Here is a 19,849-nt window from a genome sequence, read left to right as displayed (position 1 = left end):
CAGCAGGTGTCCAAAGGTAAAGCCACATTCCATGAAATCCCAACCAGATCTTGCTGTTTAAATCACTATTTTCTTTCTGCTGCTTATGATAGTTGTGATTTTTATTTTTTTTTTTTGCCAAGATGCTGAAATAATAATTAAACAGAAATATTCCAAGAGTGAGGCAGATCTGCAGGTGCTGCTGGACAGGAAAGTTCATCTCATCCAAACAGCCCCACCAGGTCTGATCTCCATCCCACCAAGGGTGGATTTTCACTGGCCAACAGTCAATTTTGCAGTAGACTACATCTAATTTTTGGTTAAGAAAGACCATTTTTTTCCCTTTAAATTGAAGTTCTAAATTTAGTTTCAATCTATTAAATGGATGTCAATACCGTGATGACAAATGTATGTAAATCAGGCAGCCAAGACAATAAATATTTTGATAATATCCTGCCTGAATAATCTAATTTAAATCAGGACCTGCCTTAGGTTTAAAATGTTATAAATACCCCTGGCATTCCTCTTCAATTACGTGTAAGAAAATAAAGACCTTTTTAATCTTGCCTGGATCACTGCTTAAGATGATTTATTTTCCAAGATTTTCTTCCCAAGTTATCAATCATCCAAAAAAGCAAGAAGGAGGTGGCAGCCTGAAATTTCTAGATCAGATCTTTCTGTGTCCTGAGGATTTTTTTTTGTTGTTGTTGGAGGAGTAATTTTTGGATTACAAAAATAAATGGTGTTCACATGTTTTTCTATTATCTTCATGATCTCAATTATTTCCGAGTGTTAGTCTGGAATATGAATCTTTTTATCTACATATAAAATAATTTCTGGTGGTGTGTTCTTCCTGACTATTTTATTCACTGCTTTTATTTAAGCCTTAGTGCAAAAAATAAGCACCTTGAAGGAGCCTTTTTGTTCCAGTTATCCAAAATAAATAACTAAAATTTAAATAACACAGAGCTTAAACACCCACCTGCATTATAGTCCCTGTAATGGTGATTGTTTTTCTCCAAGGCCTGGGACTCATAATGCTGCAAAAAACAAGACACCACTTCACATTACGTGATTCCTGTTGAACAGAAATGGGAATTAGGAAGTGTGGAAACAACGGGAATCATCATTTCCTTTGGTATATTCAAACTATTTCCAAGGCAGCCTTTTTCCCATTGTATCTTTTTTTATTCCAGAGGGGTTGAATCTTTGCTACTGAAAACCTGCCTGACAATGATGCAGCTGCCAGGAGCTGCTGTACATGGAATTTGCACAGTTCTCCAACACTAATACATTTAGACCATCAATTATAATGTATTGCAGTCAGTATAAATGGAAGAGCAAAGAGAAATTATTAGCAGAGCTCTTCCCTCTTTAGCTACAATGAGTGTGTAATTGCTTGTAAAAATGTATTTGCACTATATATTTATATACAATATAAGATAAATACATGTTACATTTTACAGAGTTTCACCTACAGAGAAATCTAAGAAAAAATGGAGCATCAGCTGCTTATACTTTGTTTCAGTAGAAGTCAATCCACTGAATTCTAGGAAAGGTTTTCACTGATTTCAAAGCACTTTGGCTCAGTCTCTGCATGGTAAAAGGAAAAAAAGCAAAATTGATGGGGCACGAAACTGTATCTACTTAAATTGGGAGCCAAGCTTAGCAGTCATCAGGTGTCTGAGGACTGAAATTACTGGGAAACTAAAAAGAAAAAAACAATCCGAACCAACCAAACAAACAAACAAAAAAAAAACACACCAAAAAAAAGTGTTCTAGTGAGTTAGTTTGTATTTGATCAGTATTTCTCCAACAGATTCACTCCCCAAGTCTTTCTGCCATGGGGCAGGAAGAGAAGAGCCATGAAAGTTGGGAAAAATTTGTGGGAATGGACTTGAAGGTGAAAGGGCTTGGCTGTCCCGGCCACCTCAGGCTGCCCAGGAAAAGAGGGGAGGTGGAATAAGGAATTTCAGCCTCCTTGAAACCACTCAGAGGGTTTATTTTAACACACAAAAATGGGAAAAAGAGAGACAGAGCCTTTATTCCCCTTGACTTCCTCAGGATCTCCAGGAAGGAGGGGATGGAGCAATTCTCTTTTGTCTCCCTCTGCATCCAGAGTCACTGGATGGGAGTGTAGGGCTGCAAAGCAAGAGGTGCAGTGAAAAGACTCAAAGGAGGCTGAAATGGAGCTTAAAGGTTGGAAGAATTTACCTCAAAATGTCTTTATTTTTTGCCTTGTTTTATGCACAAGCAGGACTGTGGTTTATTAGGCTGTCCTGTGCCTACTCCAGTCAGTGTTTCACTCTCTCCCCCTCCCCAGAGCATCTCTCAACAGTCACACCAAAATTCTGGAGTCACCACACAAAACCCCAGAGCTGCTCAACACCACCAGTGGCAAAAATTATCTGACCTTCATTAATCACCATCCTTTAAGAGAGTAAAGCACAATTTTGCACCAAATGTGATTCGAGAGAAACAAAGTGGTGGATTTATTTAAGTGGCAGGAAATTCAATGATATAGCTGTTATCCTTTTTTTCCTGTATTATAAATTATTGAATTAAGCCTTCAGTCAGTTTGGCAACGGTGCCAAATGAATATTACAGCAGCACAATGCAGCCAAGGGGGTCTCTCACTGGATCTGGGGCTCACTTAGAACTGAAATTACAGGGAACCAAATGTTTGTGCAGTAGATTGGAAAAGGTTCATTATTATTTATTCACCTTGCCTGGTAACACAAAAACCTAATGAAGTGTCATTGAGAAAGTGGCACATCAGGATTGCTGGACATCAGAAAGGCACAGCCCTCCAACTTCCTCAGGGATATTTGTCTCCATAATTAGGTGTCTGTTCCACAAAATCCTCCAACTGAAGGACATGGCCAAGTTTGTGACATCAACCAAACCACAAATGAAAAGGTGATTTTCACCTTTTATTTAGCTTGTCTACATCCTGCACACTAGGACAAAACCATCAGAAAATCTTGTCATAAAGCCAAAAGAAAGTCAGGTATTAGAAATTGGAACATTGTTACTCACATGTTTGTTTATTTTAAAATAAATTATTACATTGTTAATACAGATGACACATTTATAGCCCCTGTCCTGATTCAGGCTGTAGTAGCTTTACACACATCCCCAGAATGAATTGTTCATAAATCTGTGCTCATCTCTGGTGGAAATCAGTGCAGCTCCACTGAATGCTCTCCAAACCCATTAGGAGCAATTTTCCTTCTCTGCAACTCCAGCTCCTGCTCTGGAATCGTCAGGGAATACTTGGGGGTTTGTATCCAACAGAGTATTGTGGAAATCTGAATTAAGAGTCTGATTGTTGAATTCAGGGTGATATTAAGAGAAACATCACATTTTGGCATTTAGAGATCTCTCATTAATTATTTTGGAATTAGAATGTGTGTATCTGTTAGATGGGTGATAAATTCCCTGATACCCAATTATATTCACAGAAAGTATTGAAGCAATAGTGCTTATCATAATAGAACAGTTAAAATATGTTGGAAGCATCAGATTTTGACAAAATCTTTTGTCACTCCACATATTTAATTGAAAAAGGCTCATAATTCTCAAGAATGTGGTGGGTTTTTGCATAATACTTCCTTAATTATTACCTGTGATATATTACACCCTAATTTTATATGCTATAGTCTGACAATGGCTGGTTATGTAAGTAATTAAAGTCATATTTTATAGTTTTATTGTTTGTTTTAGAATTCAAGCACTTCAGGAAATTGTGCAGTCAGTTCATAACCTGAGCAGGTTGTTTGCCACAGAACCTGCACCACACACAGATTCTGTTTGAATAACAGGAAAAAATATTGGGATATCTGACTAATTTCTCAAGGAATAAAACCAAGAGGATACAGAACCTTTTTCAGTGAAAACATTTAAAATTTCTGTGTCGTTTACCAGGGCTGGAAGAGTCCTAAATATTTCTGGTCTTCTTATTTTTCAAATCTAAAGGAAGAGGTACCATCAGCCGGCTGAGGTCCAAATGAAATGGTCTTAAATTGCACCAAGGGAGGTTTAGATTAGATATTAGGAGAAATTTCTCCCTGCAAAGGGTTGGAAAGGATTGGAACAGGTTTCCCTGGGCAGAGGTGGAGTCACCATCGTTGGAAGTGTTCAAAAACCATGTGGATGTGGAACTTGAGGACTTGTGAATGCAGTGGAGGGTTGGATTTGATGATTTAGAGGTATTTTCCAGCTTTAATGGTTCTCTGATTCTCTGAAAGGGGGGCCTTGCACTGCTGGCTGTCCCTTTATACCATTTCCTAGAGAAACCCTGGGCTTGAGCACCAAACCCCAATTCATTACTGAGTTTCTCTGACTTCAGCAGTGCCAGGACTTCAACCCCTGCACCTCCCCAGTGCCTCCCCCTCTCCCCACATCACAGGCAGAGAGGTGTCTCCCTGGGTTTGGTGCCTGATAACAGAGACAATGTGGAATTTCACCACCACAGCCAATTTGACTCTTCCAACAGAAGCTGCAACTTGAAAGGAGCCCCGTGGCTCTGGAGCTCTGCACATCAATGTCTGCAGGGAGAAAACACAGCAAAGCCCAAGGCCCTTTGGGGAAATCCTACAGGTTTTAGGTTGCTTCTGCTCAAACCTATATCATCTAATCTCCCTTTCTCTGTGTGTCTCCTGCTTCAGTCTCTGAGCTGGTTGGCAGTGAGAGGGAGAGGAGGGGAGCCTGTCTCCTGCTGCCTGTTCCACTGACAAGTTGTTTTCCTTTTCACAGAACACTTTTGTGGCCTTTTTCTGCTGCTTCTTTTCCCATTTCTCTTTCAGCCTTAATATCTGATTCCTTGAGCTGTCTTCTGTTACTTTACTCAGTGTCTCATCCACTGCCTCTCCTTTTGCATCTCTCATGCTCCTTTTAAAGTCCTTGAGCTCCATGGTCCAGGCCTTTGATGAGGGAAACAATCATCCTGTTCTGCTCTTGACAAGATTCAGTCAAAAGCCCCAGTGTTATCTGCAGGGATATTCATGGGATATCCATGCCATGGACCCTATAAACTCCCCCTCTTCCAATTAAAAATTACCAATGACTTCAGCTGCGAAGAAAATTAAACAGATTTTGAAGGAATTTGGATTTTTCATAATTTTTCTGCTGTCACGAGGAGTAGGAAGTGTCCAACTCACCTGTCCCATCTTTTTTGTTAGAATTGACAGGTGTTTTACTATCCAGCTGATTTAAAAGAGGCCTCTTAATCAGGTGTCAGCTTTGGCCCATAAAGTCATATTAATGTTTTGGATCAGATATGAAGCTCTATCTAAGGCACATTAAGAAAGATTCATTAGAAACTCACTACCCCTAGAATTTACAGCCTTCCTGGAACTTAATAGCCTGGATAAATTCCTCCTTATCTGGTTTGCTTATATGAATTACAGCAGTTTTGCATTTAGAAGCTTTTTAGAGCTGGGATCTTACTGTTATTCCGGTCTCCTTATCCTTGTGATCTTCCATGAGGATTCACTGATATAGTACATGTAGAATCATGGAATGGTTTGGGTTGGGAGGGGCCAGTTCCATGGGCAGGGACACCTTCCACTAGCCCAGGTTGCTCCAAACCCCATCCAACCTGGCCTTGGACACTTCCATGGATGGGGCAGCCACAGCTTCTCTGGAATCCTGTGCCAGGGCCTCCTCACCTTCCCAATCTTCACCACAAATTTGGGATTCTCCAATGCAAGACCTAAATTGTTCTATACCCCCAAGGGCTCATCACCTCTGAGCGAGGAGCTCAGCTCCACAAAACATCACCCAAACATCCACAGCTCAACAAAAGGTCATGGCAAGAGAAATGGTCACAGAAACTGCAAATCCTGCAGACTTTGGAGCTGTCAGTCCAACAGATCTGTCCTTTTCTGGTCCTGGAGCAATGAATCCTCTTGAGTTTGGCCCAGACAAACCTAAAATCTCCCTCTTCAAACGGAGAATGTTGATACAGGACACTCTCAGGTTCACCAAACCAAATTTCTCTGATATTACTGATCCGTTTGAGTAATGGTAATTAAAACTCCACCTTGCAAAAAGTCAGAATAGGAAGGAAGATCTGTGGTAGGAAAGGGATAAAAGTCTGCTGGTTTATAATATTGTTCCCCTGAGTTATCTATACACACCCTGAGCCTGGGGCTGGGCCAGCCTAAGTTGCTCTCAGGTTGTGTTACTTTGCATTTCCAGCTGGGCAGAAACCTCAGAAGGAGCTGAATCTGAAGCCAACCAGAGCTGGACAACAGGAAAGAACAGGGAGAAAGATCTGGCTGGAAATTAAGCTGATTGAATGTGAATCGTGCTTTTTTTCTCCTCCTCTGGATGAGACGGTGGATAAACATTTCAATATTTATTGTGACTAACTAAAACCTCTTTAAGTACTTTTGACTCCAATATCACAGCCTGATATAACTCACCACTGCCCACAAAGTAGTGAAAGGGAAGCACTGTCATCCCCCCTGCTGATGGATAATTATGGAAAAAAACAGGGATCCTCCTCTTCCATTGGCACTGTGTTAATCTCTGCATTGGTTGAAGACAATATCGTGTAATGAATGGAGGAATGTTGATTCATTTTCATCCTTTACATTTGAATTCAGGCTGGCATAATTATGGTCTTTATGGAGATCAAACTGATTTGGTATCATAAAGAAATACAGTTTAAACTTCTTATAAAACATCTCGTAACAAGAGTTTATGTTTGCTTTCCAGCACCACGCTGAGGATTCACACGATTTTTATGTATAAAAATGAGACATTTCGTAAAATATTCCAAGAGATTTAAAAAAAAATCTGAATTATTTAAATCTTGAAAAAAAATAAACAACCCTACAAAGATTCATTTGTCATATATATCTCTAGAGAAATCATGGGGACTGTATTGAATCTGGAGAATGGGGCAGAAATATGGGGCCATTCTCTCTAGGAAACACAAAAGGATGTGTCAGGAAATTAGAAATGACCAGCCTGACCTTTTCTACAAAAAAGAGATGGACTCCTAGGACACCACTGGCTCTGAAAGTGCACATCATTTCTCACAAATTTGGTGTTATTCTCTGCTGCAAGAAAAGGATATTAAAGAGAAAACAAACTGATAGCAAGAAGGTACCTCTACTAAAATTCATGGAGAGCATTTTTGTCATGGGGACTGTGACACTGGGAAGGAGTTGTTTGAGCACCTGCAAAATATTTTGTCCTTTTTCACACGTGAAGGGTCTCCTGCATTAAGGACATGGAAAGGGGATACAAGAATTAAGATCTTCAATAGTCTACAGGTGATAAATGAGTCGAAATTCCATTTAGAACAAAGCAGTGGAAATTAATTCCAGATTTACCAAAATATTTACATTTTTATGAGGTGAAGAGGGGATTTTTATGTACATCAGGTACCTCAGCCCTGGCCCACCCAGCTACATTGATTTAAAATGTGGACTAATCATCTCTGGGTCGTTTGGATGCTTCACAGAAGCTTTTCACTGGCAAGGCTGGGAAGGTAAAGAGGACTCAGGAAATTAACTCAGAAGGGAAGAAAATTCCTCCCAAAGCAAAGACAAGTCAAAGGGTCAGTTGTAGAATCACTGAAAAAGGAAGTCTTCAAATTTGTCAAGGGATTAAAACCAGAAGAACAGCCAGAAAAAAAAAAAAAAAAGAAATTTAACCACCACCTCTGAGAGTTGCTCTGCTTTGTCCCCCAGTTTACTGAACAAATGATCTTCTCCTCTACTCCCCACACCAAGAAAGACCACCATGAAAAATAGAAATAATTCGGGTTTTGCAAGTAGGAAATGAAGGCTGATTATTTAATGCCACTTATTTTTTTAAAAGGACCCAAAAAGGAGGGGGAGGGGAGGGAAAGCCCCAAATCCAGTCAGCAAACAAACAAAAAACCAACTAAATAAAAACCCAACAAACCCAAACCAAACCCTGGAGCCAGGCTGTTTAAAGTATATAAAATAATATATCAAAGGGTGTGAAGGTTTGGAGGAGAAGGAGGTGATTGATTCCATTAGACTGTGATGTGACCAGGGAGCACCAACCACAGAAACCCCAATTCCATCCTTTCCTGCTGCCAGTTGTTGTCTAAAGAACAACCATGAGGTAGATGGGGTTGTTTAATAGTTGGCCTTATAATTTCCATAGGAAATATGCAGAGGAGCCAATCTCCACTGTCACCTGCAAAATAAATCACCAGCACCAGGGATCTGTGATTTTATTATCAATCAGCCTTGAAATATTTCCTCCTTAATAGTCAAATGTCTGGAGGTGGATCCTCAGCTGAATATCAGAGCAGACCTTCACTTGTGACTGAGAGCAAAGGACTCCAAAGGACAATTTTATGTGTAAGGACACGCTGAAGACATCTAATCTTAAATTATTGTTTTTCTTTCACAGGGGAAGAAACCCTTCATGGTCCTATTTTTATCCAAGAGCCACATGATATCACTTATTCCATGGGCTCAGCAAATCCAGAGATCCTGCTGAACTGCACAGCTGAAGGATATCCACCCCCCCACTACAGGTGAAGTCAGTTCTGGGCAAGTCTTGTCTCACTGTAAATCTTTGAGCTGGGTTTTAGTCAGGAGTAAACAGTTTTATATCCCATCAAATGCACGGAGCTCTCACAGCAGGAATGTTCATGGATGGAGTAAATTTAGGGAAAAAAACATATTTCCTGGGCTGCTGCTAAGAAAATTCACCCAGGGAAAAAAAAAAAAGACCACATGGTTGAAAATCATCCCCAAAGTATTTTGAAATATAAAAAATTAATTCTGGATCCACGGGGAAAAAATGGGAAAAAAGAAGCAGAGCACATGTGACAAAGTCTACAATGATTGTAAATATCACATATGTTTATAATCACTGCAGAAAATTGTAGAATGATTCCCAGCAATTCCAAAATATCGTTGTTTATTCATAGCCTTGAAAAACAAATTCCAGCCCTGCTCTCATTGAAATTCCTTGGCTTATTGCAGGTTCTGCCTCAAAAATGAGGTAGAATTAAAAACTCCTTCCACCTCTCTTTTGTTCACAGTCAATAGTTTTTAAATTTCCTCTTTTCTTCCTCAATGGAAATGTTGTATGTTAAGGGAGGGTTTGCAAATCTTTTCCCCAATTACAAGAAAGCCTCAGGTGACTTGGCAGGACAGTTGCATTTGAATGCAAATAATTTAAGAAACATAGAAGGCAATGAAATCTTAAAAATATTGCTATTTTTATTATAGTACACTGAAAAGATAATTTATTAAATCATGTAAGCATATATCCACTCACATTCCTCGTGTTCCTTGGGAACTGATGAATTCAGCATCAGAATATAGAATATTTTTTAAATTTAAGTTCTGCAACAATTGGTCTGGATGCATTTCCTATAACTGATGGAAGTATTTTCCAATGGCTGCATGAAGAACTTTGGGAAAATATGGAGGTCACCCCTGCCTTAACAAGTTTTTAGTAAAATATCCCTAAAATAATTTTTCAAAGAATTCTGTATATTAGTAAACTGCAAAACACACAGAGCCATTAAATCATTGCCTACCCCATGAATTCATTAATTCCCTTCCTTCGGTGATGTAAACATATTAATTAGGAAAAAGCCCACTCCAGGAGATGAACCCCTGATCTATATGCAAAGTTTAATAATCATTGTACCGTGGTGATTAAAATGATTATGGGGATACTGTGAAGAATTCATTTGCAGCAACCAAGCCAATGTCTTTGCATTTGTTTGGAAAAACAATTATAGATCTTAATTGGGAGCCATGTAATGATGACAGCAGTTATTTCAGTGATTGATTCTGAAATTAAAGAGAACTGGCAAACTAAATACCAGAATCTCTCAGATTAGAAAATGGAAAGCTTTAGACAGCGTGGAACATATGGAAATCCTGAAATGTGGCAAAATCTTGAGGCTGGGACAGAGAACACACTCATGGGCAAGCACCTGATGAGATTTTCCTCATCTTTGAAATAAATAAATAATTAAAAAAGCCAAAATAGCCTAGAACAACAGCAAAACCAACTTCAGCAAAACATTAAAAAAAAAAATAGAGCCGAGACACAAAACCGTCAAAAATCAAATTGCTGCTGGTCAGCTGTTATCACATCTAAGTTTCTCAGTGTTGATGAATTTGTGGAAGGAGAGGCAGTCATTGGGAGACCCAGAGAAATGAAGCAGGTTTCCTTCAATGTGTTACCTGGGGAAGCTGCCACCACTGTCAGGAACTCTGCAAATAGCCAAAACCAGACAATTTTTCTGCTGTGATCCTTCATGTGATTAACTCAGAGTTGATTGCCCTCGGTTTGGGCACTGCCACCAACCCAAAGTGAGCCACTGGCAACTCTCGTGGGGTGTTTGCATCCTAAGGAGGGGTTGGCATCACACCCACAGAGTCAACAGAAATGATACAGATGTATAAAACCACGGAAAAAAACCCATATTTGCGTAATCTTAGGGTTGTGACAATCAAAAAAGTGCCATCAACAACCCCCAAACTTGCAGATATCAGTGGTTGACTCCCTTGTTCTTCCTTTGGGCCTCGTGTGGGCAATGAAAATTCAGCCCTAATGTGATAATGGTAAAGCTACAAAATCCCCCTTCTTGAATTATGTATTTTCTTTGAAACACAGATTTTATTTTGACATCTGTAAGCAGCTGTGTAATGTTGCAGACACAATCCATTTTCTGCTTAGTGGACTAAGGGGCAAATTAGGTTTTAAAATAGCAGCGTTCTCATCATTAAATTATCATAAAAACTTCTCTCTCAGCTTTTGTTGTGCCCTCTGAAGTGAAACCTTCCTGATCTATATCTCCAGATCATTTTTGGAGCCAACTTTCTGATTTATCATAAAGTTTTAAGGACTGAAAAGCACATTCATATTATAAAAAAAAAATTACAGCTGTAGTCAAGGTATAACCTCCCTCCCAACTGGATGGATAACTCAGTTTGTATGAATAAGTTATAATTACTTTTTTGGACATTTGGGTGAACATTGGTGACTAACAGTAAAGATTTTCCAAGGAATACAATTATTGCTATCATTAAGATTGATGTAAGGAGCAGTCTGGTGTGAAAAATGATATAATTTTGTGATATTTAACTCCATTTTTATCATTACAGGTATGCTACAGCACACTATTTAAGATAAATATGAATAGGCTCTGTAAATTATAAGCATAATTTGATTTTTTTCCCCTCAAAGGTGGAAGCAAAATGGCACAGATATTGATCTTACCATGAGTTATCACTACAGGTTGGTTGGAGGCAGCTTGGCAATCAATAACCCACATAAAAATCAGGATATTGGAACATACCAGTGTTTGGCCACAAATTCATTTGGAACAATTCTGAGCAGGAAGGCAAAGCTTCAATTTGCATGTAAGTTGGGAAGCTCATATTTATTAGAGCATTATTTTCCTATTAATTCTGCACATGGATGGTAATTTATTGGGTAATTAAAATATCATGGGTGACTCTGTTCAAAAGGTTTCACTGACTTCTGCACTGTTTTTCCTAAAAAAACCCCCAACATTCCTGGTAAATATTAATAACAAAACCAGACATCTGATGGTTGCTTTCCTCGGGAACAAGAATGGAAAATCTGAAAATTGAAAGGTCAAGAAAGATGAGCACAATTATTCTCACTTAATAAAGGTGTTCCCACTCTTTAGGACAGTGGGTTTATTGTCATCCTGCAGGTGGTTACAACTGGGGGGGGGGGAGGAATGCTGCAAAAATTAGGTTTTGAGTTTTTTATAGTTAATGAGGTGTAATTAAGGCATAAAAACATAACCAACAGTGATAGTTGCTTATATTAACAGAGAAACCCTCTTTTTCCTTCCCCAGTGTGTAAAAGTGAGGGCCACACTCTGAAACATCTCATCTTTGAGCTCTGAAAAATCAGCTCTGAAATATTTCCCATTTCAGCCCCATCAGATCGAGCACGTTGTGCCTTGAGATGATTTTAAATTGATTTTATCTTTGTTCCCCGTTTCACAACTTCACAATCTTTTTTTCCATAACGTTTATAGGCAGTGACCGAGTTCTGTCAATGCCCTGGGGAGGAGGGGGAACAACAGCAACAACCAAAAAAACCCAAATATTCCCTTTTTTTTTTTCCCCCCAGTCTAAAGCTCCGAGCAGTCTGTTGCAATTGTTTTCAAATCTCATTAATAAAACATGTGTCTAAAGCCAACCTCGTGTCGCTGCTTCAGACACCAGCAAACGTATTAATTATTAATCTTGTTCCATTTCTCCCAGCAAACCTCGTGTCACGGGGTTATCCAAAGGAGACAGTGGAGGTCAGGCTGGTTCACAGACTCTCTTTCAGCAGAGCTGATCAAAAGGTGTATCACCAGTACCTCATTTAATAATGTTTTACCCTGAATTTCTCAAAAGAGCTTTGATTTCCCAGAGCTGGTCAAATGTAAAAAAAAAAAAAAAAAAATTTAAAAAAAAATCGATTCATTATTTTCCCACTTTTTTTGTGAAACAGCTTTTCCAGCCAAACTTCCTGTGTGGGAAATTAGTGCAAGATATTTGGAGGTGAAAATTGTTTAGTGACAGAACAAATCCCGTTTTTAAATGAAGCAAGGATAGGTGGCCACCTCAAAATTGTCTGTGGAGTCTGTAATCCCCAAAGGAACCAGGACAGGAATGGAGCTGGGAAAAGACTTAAAGAAAAGGAATATCCTTAAAGGAAGGCACAAAGGAGGTATAAAATATCTTTTAAAAATGGTGAGGGAAAGAAGAAACAGGAATATCTGTGAAAGAATGAAGGCTCTGATAATGATTCAGAATATCACAATAACCAATGATTTAATCTTTTTTTTTCTGGAAAATTCAACCCCTGATTCAAACTCCTGGGAGCACTTTGGGTTTGGGAATTGGTCAGGAATTGATCCTTCAGAAGTTTCCCTAGGAGAGAAAAGGGGAGCTGCTCATCACGATTCCCAGCTTTCTGTGTGATTTTTTTTTTTCTGTGTGAGTTTTCCAAGGATCTAAAGAGGGGTGTGAACCTTCCCATGGAGAGGAGGTTCTGCAGAGCCCAGTCCTCACCTCCCATTCCTGGGGACAATGTTGGATTCCTGGCCTGTCTGAGGCAAAGCTCCTCCCAACCAGACCCAGCTGATGCCACTTGGCTGCTGAAGGCCCTGTTTGCCAGAAAATGGACTTTCTTGATGGGATTAAGTATTTTCAGCTGTTAAAACACCGGTTCTTTAATAACACTCAGTGCAGGTGCCCTTTCCCTCTGAAACACTTAACTCACTAATAGCTGGAAGTCTCATGCCAGTATAAAACAATCCAAATGGGCTCAATATCAAGCAGCTCCTTTATTTAAGCTTCAAACCCCACCAAGACACTTCCCAGAGTTCTGCAGGGAGCAGGTCACAACAGAGCTGGGGCTGGTTTGCCCACAGCAGCCATCCTGCTTCAACCCTCCAGCTCTTAACAACCCTACAATGCTAAATATATCCCACAATCAAGCAACACACTCCTTTTTCATTAGTGGTGACAGATATTTATGTCCTTTCCCACAGAGAAGAGAGAGGACAGACAAATCAAAGCCTGTTATTTACAGTGACAAACACAAACTTAGAGGAAAACGCTTCAATTTAGCAGCATCACTGTGAAACTGTGAGTTTTAAGTTGTCTTACAATAGGGGAAAAAAAAAAACCACCTCAAGTACATGGAAAATGTCATAATGACCTGATGAGAATGGTGGAACAAATTACCTTGAAACACTTATTTCACAGTTAACATTTCCTTGTTTCTTGTTTTCGTGTTGCCATCCAATTTTCTCCTTTGTTTCAACCAATACTTCAGGCTGTATCTTAAAATCCAGGCAGGTGTGTTGTTGTTATGACACTTCCATTCAACACCTACAAACTGGGACTCTTCCCTGGGCTGGAATTCTTGGCATATTATTGCAAACCCCACGATAACAAATTGAATCGAGCCTATTATCCAAGTAACAGGGTTTATGTGTATTTGTCTTTTTACTACAAGGTAACTAGCTCTGAGTTTGAGTTTGAATTAATGATACCTCCAGAAACCTATTGTAGGTGTCAACTTAATATGTGAGAAACACTTTTTGCTCTGTTCAAGATAGCAAGTTCTCCGCCAAGCAAAATAAATGCGGGGCGAGATTAGAAATATGTCTCCGGCTTCAGTTGAAGTTTCATGCTTATCCTCCATTAAAAACAGAGCTGTCAAAGGAAAGCTGCAGGAGGAATATTGTTCAGAAGGCAGTGGCATAGATTATTAAAGCTACAAGCTGAAAATGAGCGGCAGCATCAGGGAGAGAGAGCGGAGAGAGAGCGCGTAAATGCATGAGTGGGACGCAGGGGCTGGCAGTCCTGTGGCATCCCTGCTTCCTTCAGAAGGTTTGTTTTGTCATAAATAAACTTGAAAGCTCCCCATAAATCCTACATGTCTCTTGCTGCCCAGCAAGCAGCACATTGTGAACAGCTGAAGTGTGTTCTGCAGGAGCTGGAGCTGTTGACGTGGAACTTGTTAAAAAGCTTTGGTGGCAGAGCCTGACACAGGCACAGGGATCCTCATCCAGGGTGGAGTTTGGAGTCATGACCTGCCACCCACACAGGGCTTTCCCTGCTCTGAGTCCAGCACTGACTCCAGCACAAGGTCACCCAGAAAACTCCAGCTCTCCAAGTCAGAGGAGTTTGTCTCTGTGAACTACTCAAGAGAGTCAGCCCGAAGAAAGATGTGAGGCCACAGATTTCCTTCAGCTTTTACACAGCTCACAGAATCACCAGGGTTGGAAAACCCCTCCAAGCTCACCAAGTCCAACCAAGCCCACCATTCCCACTAAACCCTGTCACAAAATGCCACCTCTACTCAATTTTTGAACACTTCCAGTGATGGTGACTCCACCACTGCCCTGAGCAGACTGTTCTGATGCCTGACCACTCTTCCAGTGATGCAATTTTTCCCAAGGCATTTTTCTTAAGGCATTTTATGCCTTAAAAAAAAAAAAAAAAAAAAAAAGACAAACAAAAACCTGTTAGAGAAAATGCTCCAATGCAGCTTCAACCAGAATTTTCTCCCAAGGCACGCAGGGGATTTGTTTTAATTATTTCCTCAGTTTTAAGCAAAAATAACTGTGTGCAAACAACTGATCTTGAGGGAAATCCCCATAAGTAGCTGCAGTGAAACAGCCTGTCCAGGCCTGTTAGTTGTTCTTTTAGTCCCTATACACCTCTATAACAGAGACATTAAGAGATGTGCAAGAGAAATTGGACAAACAAACTAAAATAAAAAAGTACCCCACCACGAAAAAGAATCATGTTTGCACCTAATTCATAATTATGCAGGGCATAAACCCAGAGAATTCAGTATTAATTGAAAGCATATTGTTGCCTGGGGATCTTAAATCAGATTCCCAGTCAAATTGTTCTCCCATCACTGGCAGAAGTTGCCACGATTGTGGCTTTCTCAGACCTCAGGCCCCCATTATTAACCATGAATTCTGAGAAACAATGACAAACATTTCAATTCATGCCTAGAATTAGTCATTTTGCCCTGAACCACCCAGGAGGACACACAGTGGAGCCACCAGACCACGTGTTTTAATTCTCTCCACAATGCTATGGACCAGCAAGGATTTCCCCTTGGAGTTTTTGGGCTCCAACCACGTTCTCGTGTTTTCTAAGTGGTGCTCAAGGGTTTTGCTTGATGCTTATTCTCAACAGCATTTTTCTAATCCTCACATCCTCCCTCCTCTTGGCCAGTGATGATGTGCTCACAGCACTGGGGATGAGAGTGCTGGAGCACTTGGAACAAAATCTCCAGCTCCTAAGAGCTCTCACTTGCTTTTTGTTGTAGACAGAAGACACAGTTCTGCTGAAACAACAAACTAGAGGCAATAATCCCTCCAGGACAGAGTTTTTGCCATTCTGAAACAAAAAAAATAATTAGCATTTAACCATTTGAGGGGGAAATATATTAAAACCAATCAAATCCATTTAGTGTTTGCTGGATGGTGACAGGCTGAGCATTAGCAGAGCCCTGTTAGAGGGATGTCTGGGAGATGCTCAGCCAGCATGAAAGCCCACTTTTCATCTGATTACTTCATCATGTTATTTACCTTCCACTGCACACAAATTACAACAACATCACAAAGCAATCCAGCAATGCCTCCACGTGTCATAACCCTTTTCACTCCCACTATATGCTTTGAAACAGAAAATGGAAAAATAAATGAGCTTAGATCAGATACTCTGAATTTGCAAAGGCTGGATTTGCATGAATTTGAGGCTAAAAACCACTCCTGGACTGGTTGTGTTGTGGTGCCGTGTGTGTGTCTAGAAATCCCTGTGTAACAATTGTGTTTGATTAAAAGGTGTGCTGGAGGTTGTAACTACCACCTTGAGGAAAAGCTCTCGGGGTCTTTAAGCTGGTTGTTAATTCATCAGCAGGGTGAGGGCTGGCATACTGATCACCTGGCAGCCAGGGGAGCAAGAGCCAGCCCTGGAAATGTCTTGTTTTTTCAAAAGGAGGCATAAACTGCTCAGTTCAGTGTTCAACAAGCACTCAGGGGTGACCAGCTGATAACAAGAGCAAACAGGAGGAAGAGCTCAGCTTGGCAGTGCCACCAGCAGGTCGTCATCAAAGGCACATCCCCTGGTTTTACACCATTTACTGCATTCCCTCATCCTCTCTTTAGGATAAGTTTAAAGCCATATTGAATCACAGAGTGGTTTGGGTTGGAAGGGACCTTAAAGATCAACCAGTGCCACCCCCTGTGATGGGCAGGGACACCTTACACTAGCCCAGGTTGCTCCAAGCCCCATCCAACCTGGCCTTGGACACTTCCAGGGATGGGGCAGCCACAGCTTCTCTGGGCAACCTGTGCCAGGGCCTCCCCACCCTCACAGGGAAGGATTTCTTCCCAACATCCAATCTAAACCAACTGTCTTTTATGAAGCCATTCCCCCTTGTCCTGTCCCTCCATCCCTTGCAAACAGTCTCTCTCCATCTTTCCTGTCAGCTCCTTCAGGCACTGGGAGGCCACATTAGGTCACCCTGGAGCCTTCTCTTCTCCAGGCTGAACAATCCCAAATCTCTCGGCCTCTGTACCCTTTCTAACATCATTCTATACCCTACACATGCCAAATAATGCACTAACTCTACCTCTCTGTTTTGAAAGGGCTGCTTATATATAATCCCAGAATGGTTTGAGTTGGAAGGGACCTTAAAGCTCATCTTGTTTCAACCCCACTGCCATGGGTAGGGACACCTTCCCCTAATGCAGAAACACATCTCAGCTTGCAGATCTATGGAGAATAAGCTACTAAAGTCTCCTTTCCAGGCTCTGCACAGCCCTCCTGATGATTCTGGCAGCTCCTCACAGTCGGAATCTTCCCTTGAGCAGGTGAGGACAAAATGCAACCCATAGTAGGAACCCTCACTGCAGATCGATCCTGTCTGGAGGGTGGAAATGCTGCTGTCACCTCTCCATATGTCACTAAACAGACTTACAGCTCTCAAAATTGCCTTTTGGGCTTCTAACTGCAGGTACAGAATCCAATCTAACTGCAGCAGCAGCAGCCACCCTCCCTGGGTGTGGGGAGCTGGAGCACAAGGTTCTGAAGGGAATGAGTTCCAGGAATATACCAGGAAATCCATTTGTTAATTGGAAATAAACCCCGTGTTTTGACAAACTTCTGCCTGGAGTAAAAAGAAAGAGAACTCCCATTTATCAGTTCTGATTGCTAGGAACACTCTGTGCCAATGCTCCAGCTCTCTCTGCAGCAGTTCCCATGGTGGGGAGTCCACAGCAAGGTCTTTGCTTAATGGATGCTCTCCGTGGAGCAGACCCAGCAGCCTCAGGCACATTTTCCTTTTTTCCCCCCTCTTTTTCACAATGTGTCCATGTGAAAACACGGTGAGAACCTGCCATGCATTGCTGGAGGGGGTCTGTACTCTGCTCTGCCCACTCTGAAGTGGGACACTGCATGTCCTTCAAGGCCACTTTGAGCTGAACATTTGCAGAGAACCACTGAAGTGATGCAGCTCAATCACTCAAAGACCCAAACTGCTGCAAGACCTCACTACACTCAGCTTGTCTCTCTGTATCTCCGTTGAGCTCCCCGGGATTTATTTACCTGCAGAATTCCATGCAGGCAGAGGCTCTCATGGGAACAGCAGGAACATCCCCCACTCCCCGGTGCCGAGGCTGGAAGGGTTTCACCTGCTCGCTGACAGGACAAGGCAGGGTGATAATAGTTGCTATTTTAAAGCTCAGATAGCACAAGAATAGGATTATGCAAATCTCCTGACGTCCCTGAAGACCGAAAGAACAGCCTGGAGTCTTTAAACCAGAAGATATGGGCATGGCTGCATAATAAAGGGGGTTTGCTTTTTCCATCAGTCCCTAAAAGTTTGAATCTTCTCTGTATTCTGAGAGCCCACAACACTGAATGCAGTCACAGCCTCCTGTCTGTTGTTAAACACACAACCTGCAGCTCGTGGTGACAACACTCCCCATTTATTTTATGTCCTAGCAGCCCAAGCAGCATCAGAAACTACATTTTTCTGTCTCTCAGATGGTTTAAACATCTCTCTCTCGAGGGGTTTAACCACTGAGTTCAAGGCAATGCTGTATCAGGACACTTGGTTAAAGCTGCTTTATTCCATAGGTTAGTTGTTTAAACTTATTATAAAAGGAAGGGTTTTATCTATGGAGATAAGTAATGCATCTATCCATTATAGAGATGTTGTAAGGAGCATTACAGATAAAGTAGTAATAGGGAACATATAAGTCTTTCCAGATTATCTCTGAGTTCTATATTACTTACCCTTCCATAGTTCCTTTAAAAGTGTTTATCCTAAATCAACCCACTGCAGGCTGTATTGAAAAAGCAATATATGTGATTGAGATATGGTGGGTAACAAACCCTCCACAGGTCCTGCAGCTGCCAGATCCTGATTGATAAAATGTAATATTTTGGAAGGATAAACTAAGACTGTATTTGCAGTCTGGGTGATTTTCGTTTTTATCTACTCTGCTTTCATTGCAGACAATATGACACAGATTCCAAGAAATTATTGAGTGAAATGTCCACGATGTTCACATGAGCTTCCTCATTCTTTGGAGTGACAAAAAAAAACTTACAGTGGAGGTTTTGAGGGGGAAAAAATACTTTAATATTTGGAATAAAAGATTGGCTTTTTTGAAAAAAAATAATGAAATCAATCAATTATTTTTGCAGTGGAGGTTGGTCCTGTGTAATGCAAAGGGCTCAGGGTACAAAATGAACTTCTCTGTTCTGAAGCTTATGTTGAAGAAGGGGGAACAAAGTGTCACTGGGACTTTCCATGGAGTGAAGGGATGAGGTCATGGGCATCGCTTTTCTCAGCAGGCAAACCACAGCTGGCCCAGGGAATGCCCCAAGCTGTAAATATCCATTTCTAAATGCTCCTGAAACAACAACAAAAAAATGTACAATACACCCGAAATCCCACTTACAAGATTCACAGTCAAAAAAATCCTCTGCATCATTCACTCGAGGAAATCTGGAAATTCCCTCTGGAAGGATTTCTGTGAGGGCTTTGCAGTTGGAACGAGGGAGATAAAGCTGGAGGTCACACAGGGTGATTCTGCAAGAAGTAATCCTATGCTGGATCAAGATCTCCAAAGGGCTGGGCAGGAATTTGGAAAGGGCTGAGATATGCACAGACATCCTTGTTACACACTTGTGTGTGAGAGCCCTCTCTTCCTTGGCTATTTTTATTGTATGTATTGTTATCTTGTTGGTACAAGTTTTATAAAAAGAATTAGTAACCTGAAATGGGCCTGTGACCATCAGAACCTTGGACATGCAGGCAAGAGGTT

The 19,849-nt window shown here is 40.9% G+C and overlaps 1 protein-coding gene across 4 annotated transcripts in view; it reads left to right on the top strand.

Moving 5' to 3' along the window:
* CNTN6 (contactin 6) overlaps positions 1-19,849 on the top strand; it is a 130,338-nt gene that overhangs the window by 43,537 nt on the left and 66,952 nt on the right. For 2 of the 4 annotated variants that reach the window (XM_051788642.1, XM_051788638.1), the window contains 2 exons: positions 8,386-8,512; positions 11,194-11,369. In XM_051788642.1, the coding sequence (XP_051644602.1) occupies positions 8,445-8,512; positions 11,194-11,369 (244 nt within the window). In that variant the 5' untranslated portion in view covers positions 8,386-8,444. The remainder of the gene's footprint in view (positions 1-8,385; positions 8,513-11,193; positions 11,370-19,849) is intronic. The other 2 variants (XM_051788640.1, XM_051788641.1) reach the window with 2 other exon arrangements.

The sequence above is a fragment of the Manacus candei genome, unplaced genomic scaffold (assembly GCF_025592945.1).
Source record: "Manacus candei isolate 608988 ecotype Guabito, Panama unplaced genomic scaffold, ASM2559294v1 h1tg000025l, whole genome shotgun sequence".
Taxonomy (NCBI): Eukaryota; Metazoa; Chordata; class Aves; order Passeriformes; family Pipridae; genus Manacus; species Manacus candei.
Note: the sequence above shows the minus strand (reverse complement) of the source record. Positions and strands in the feature narration are given on the sequence as shown.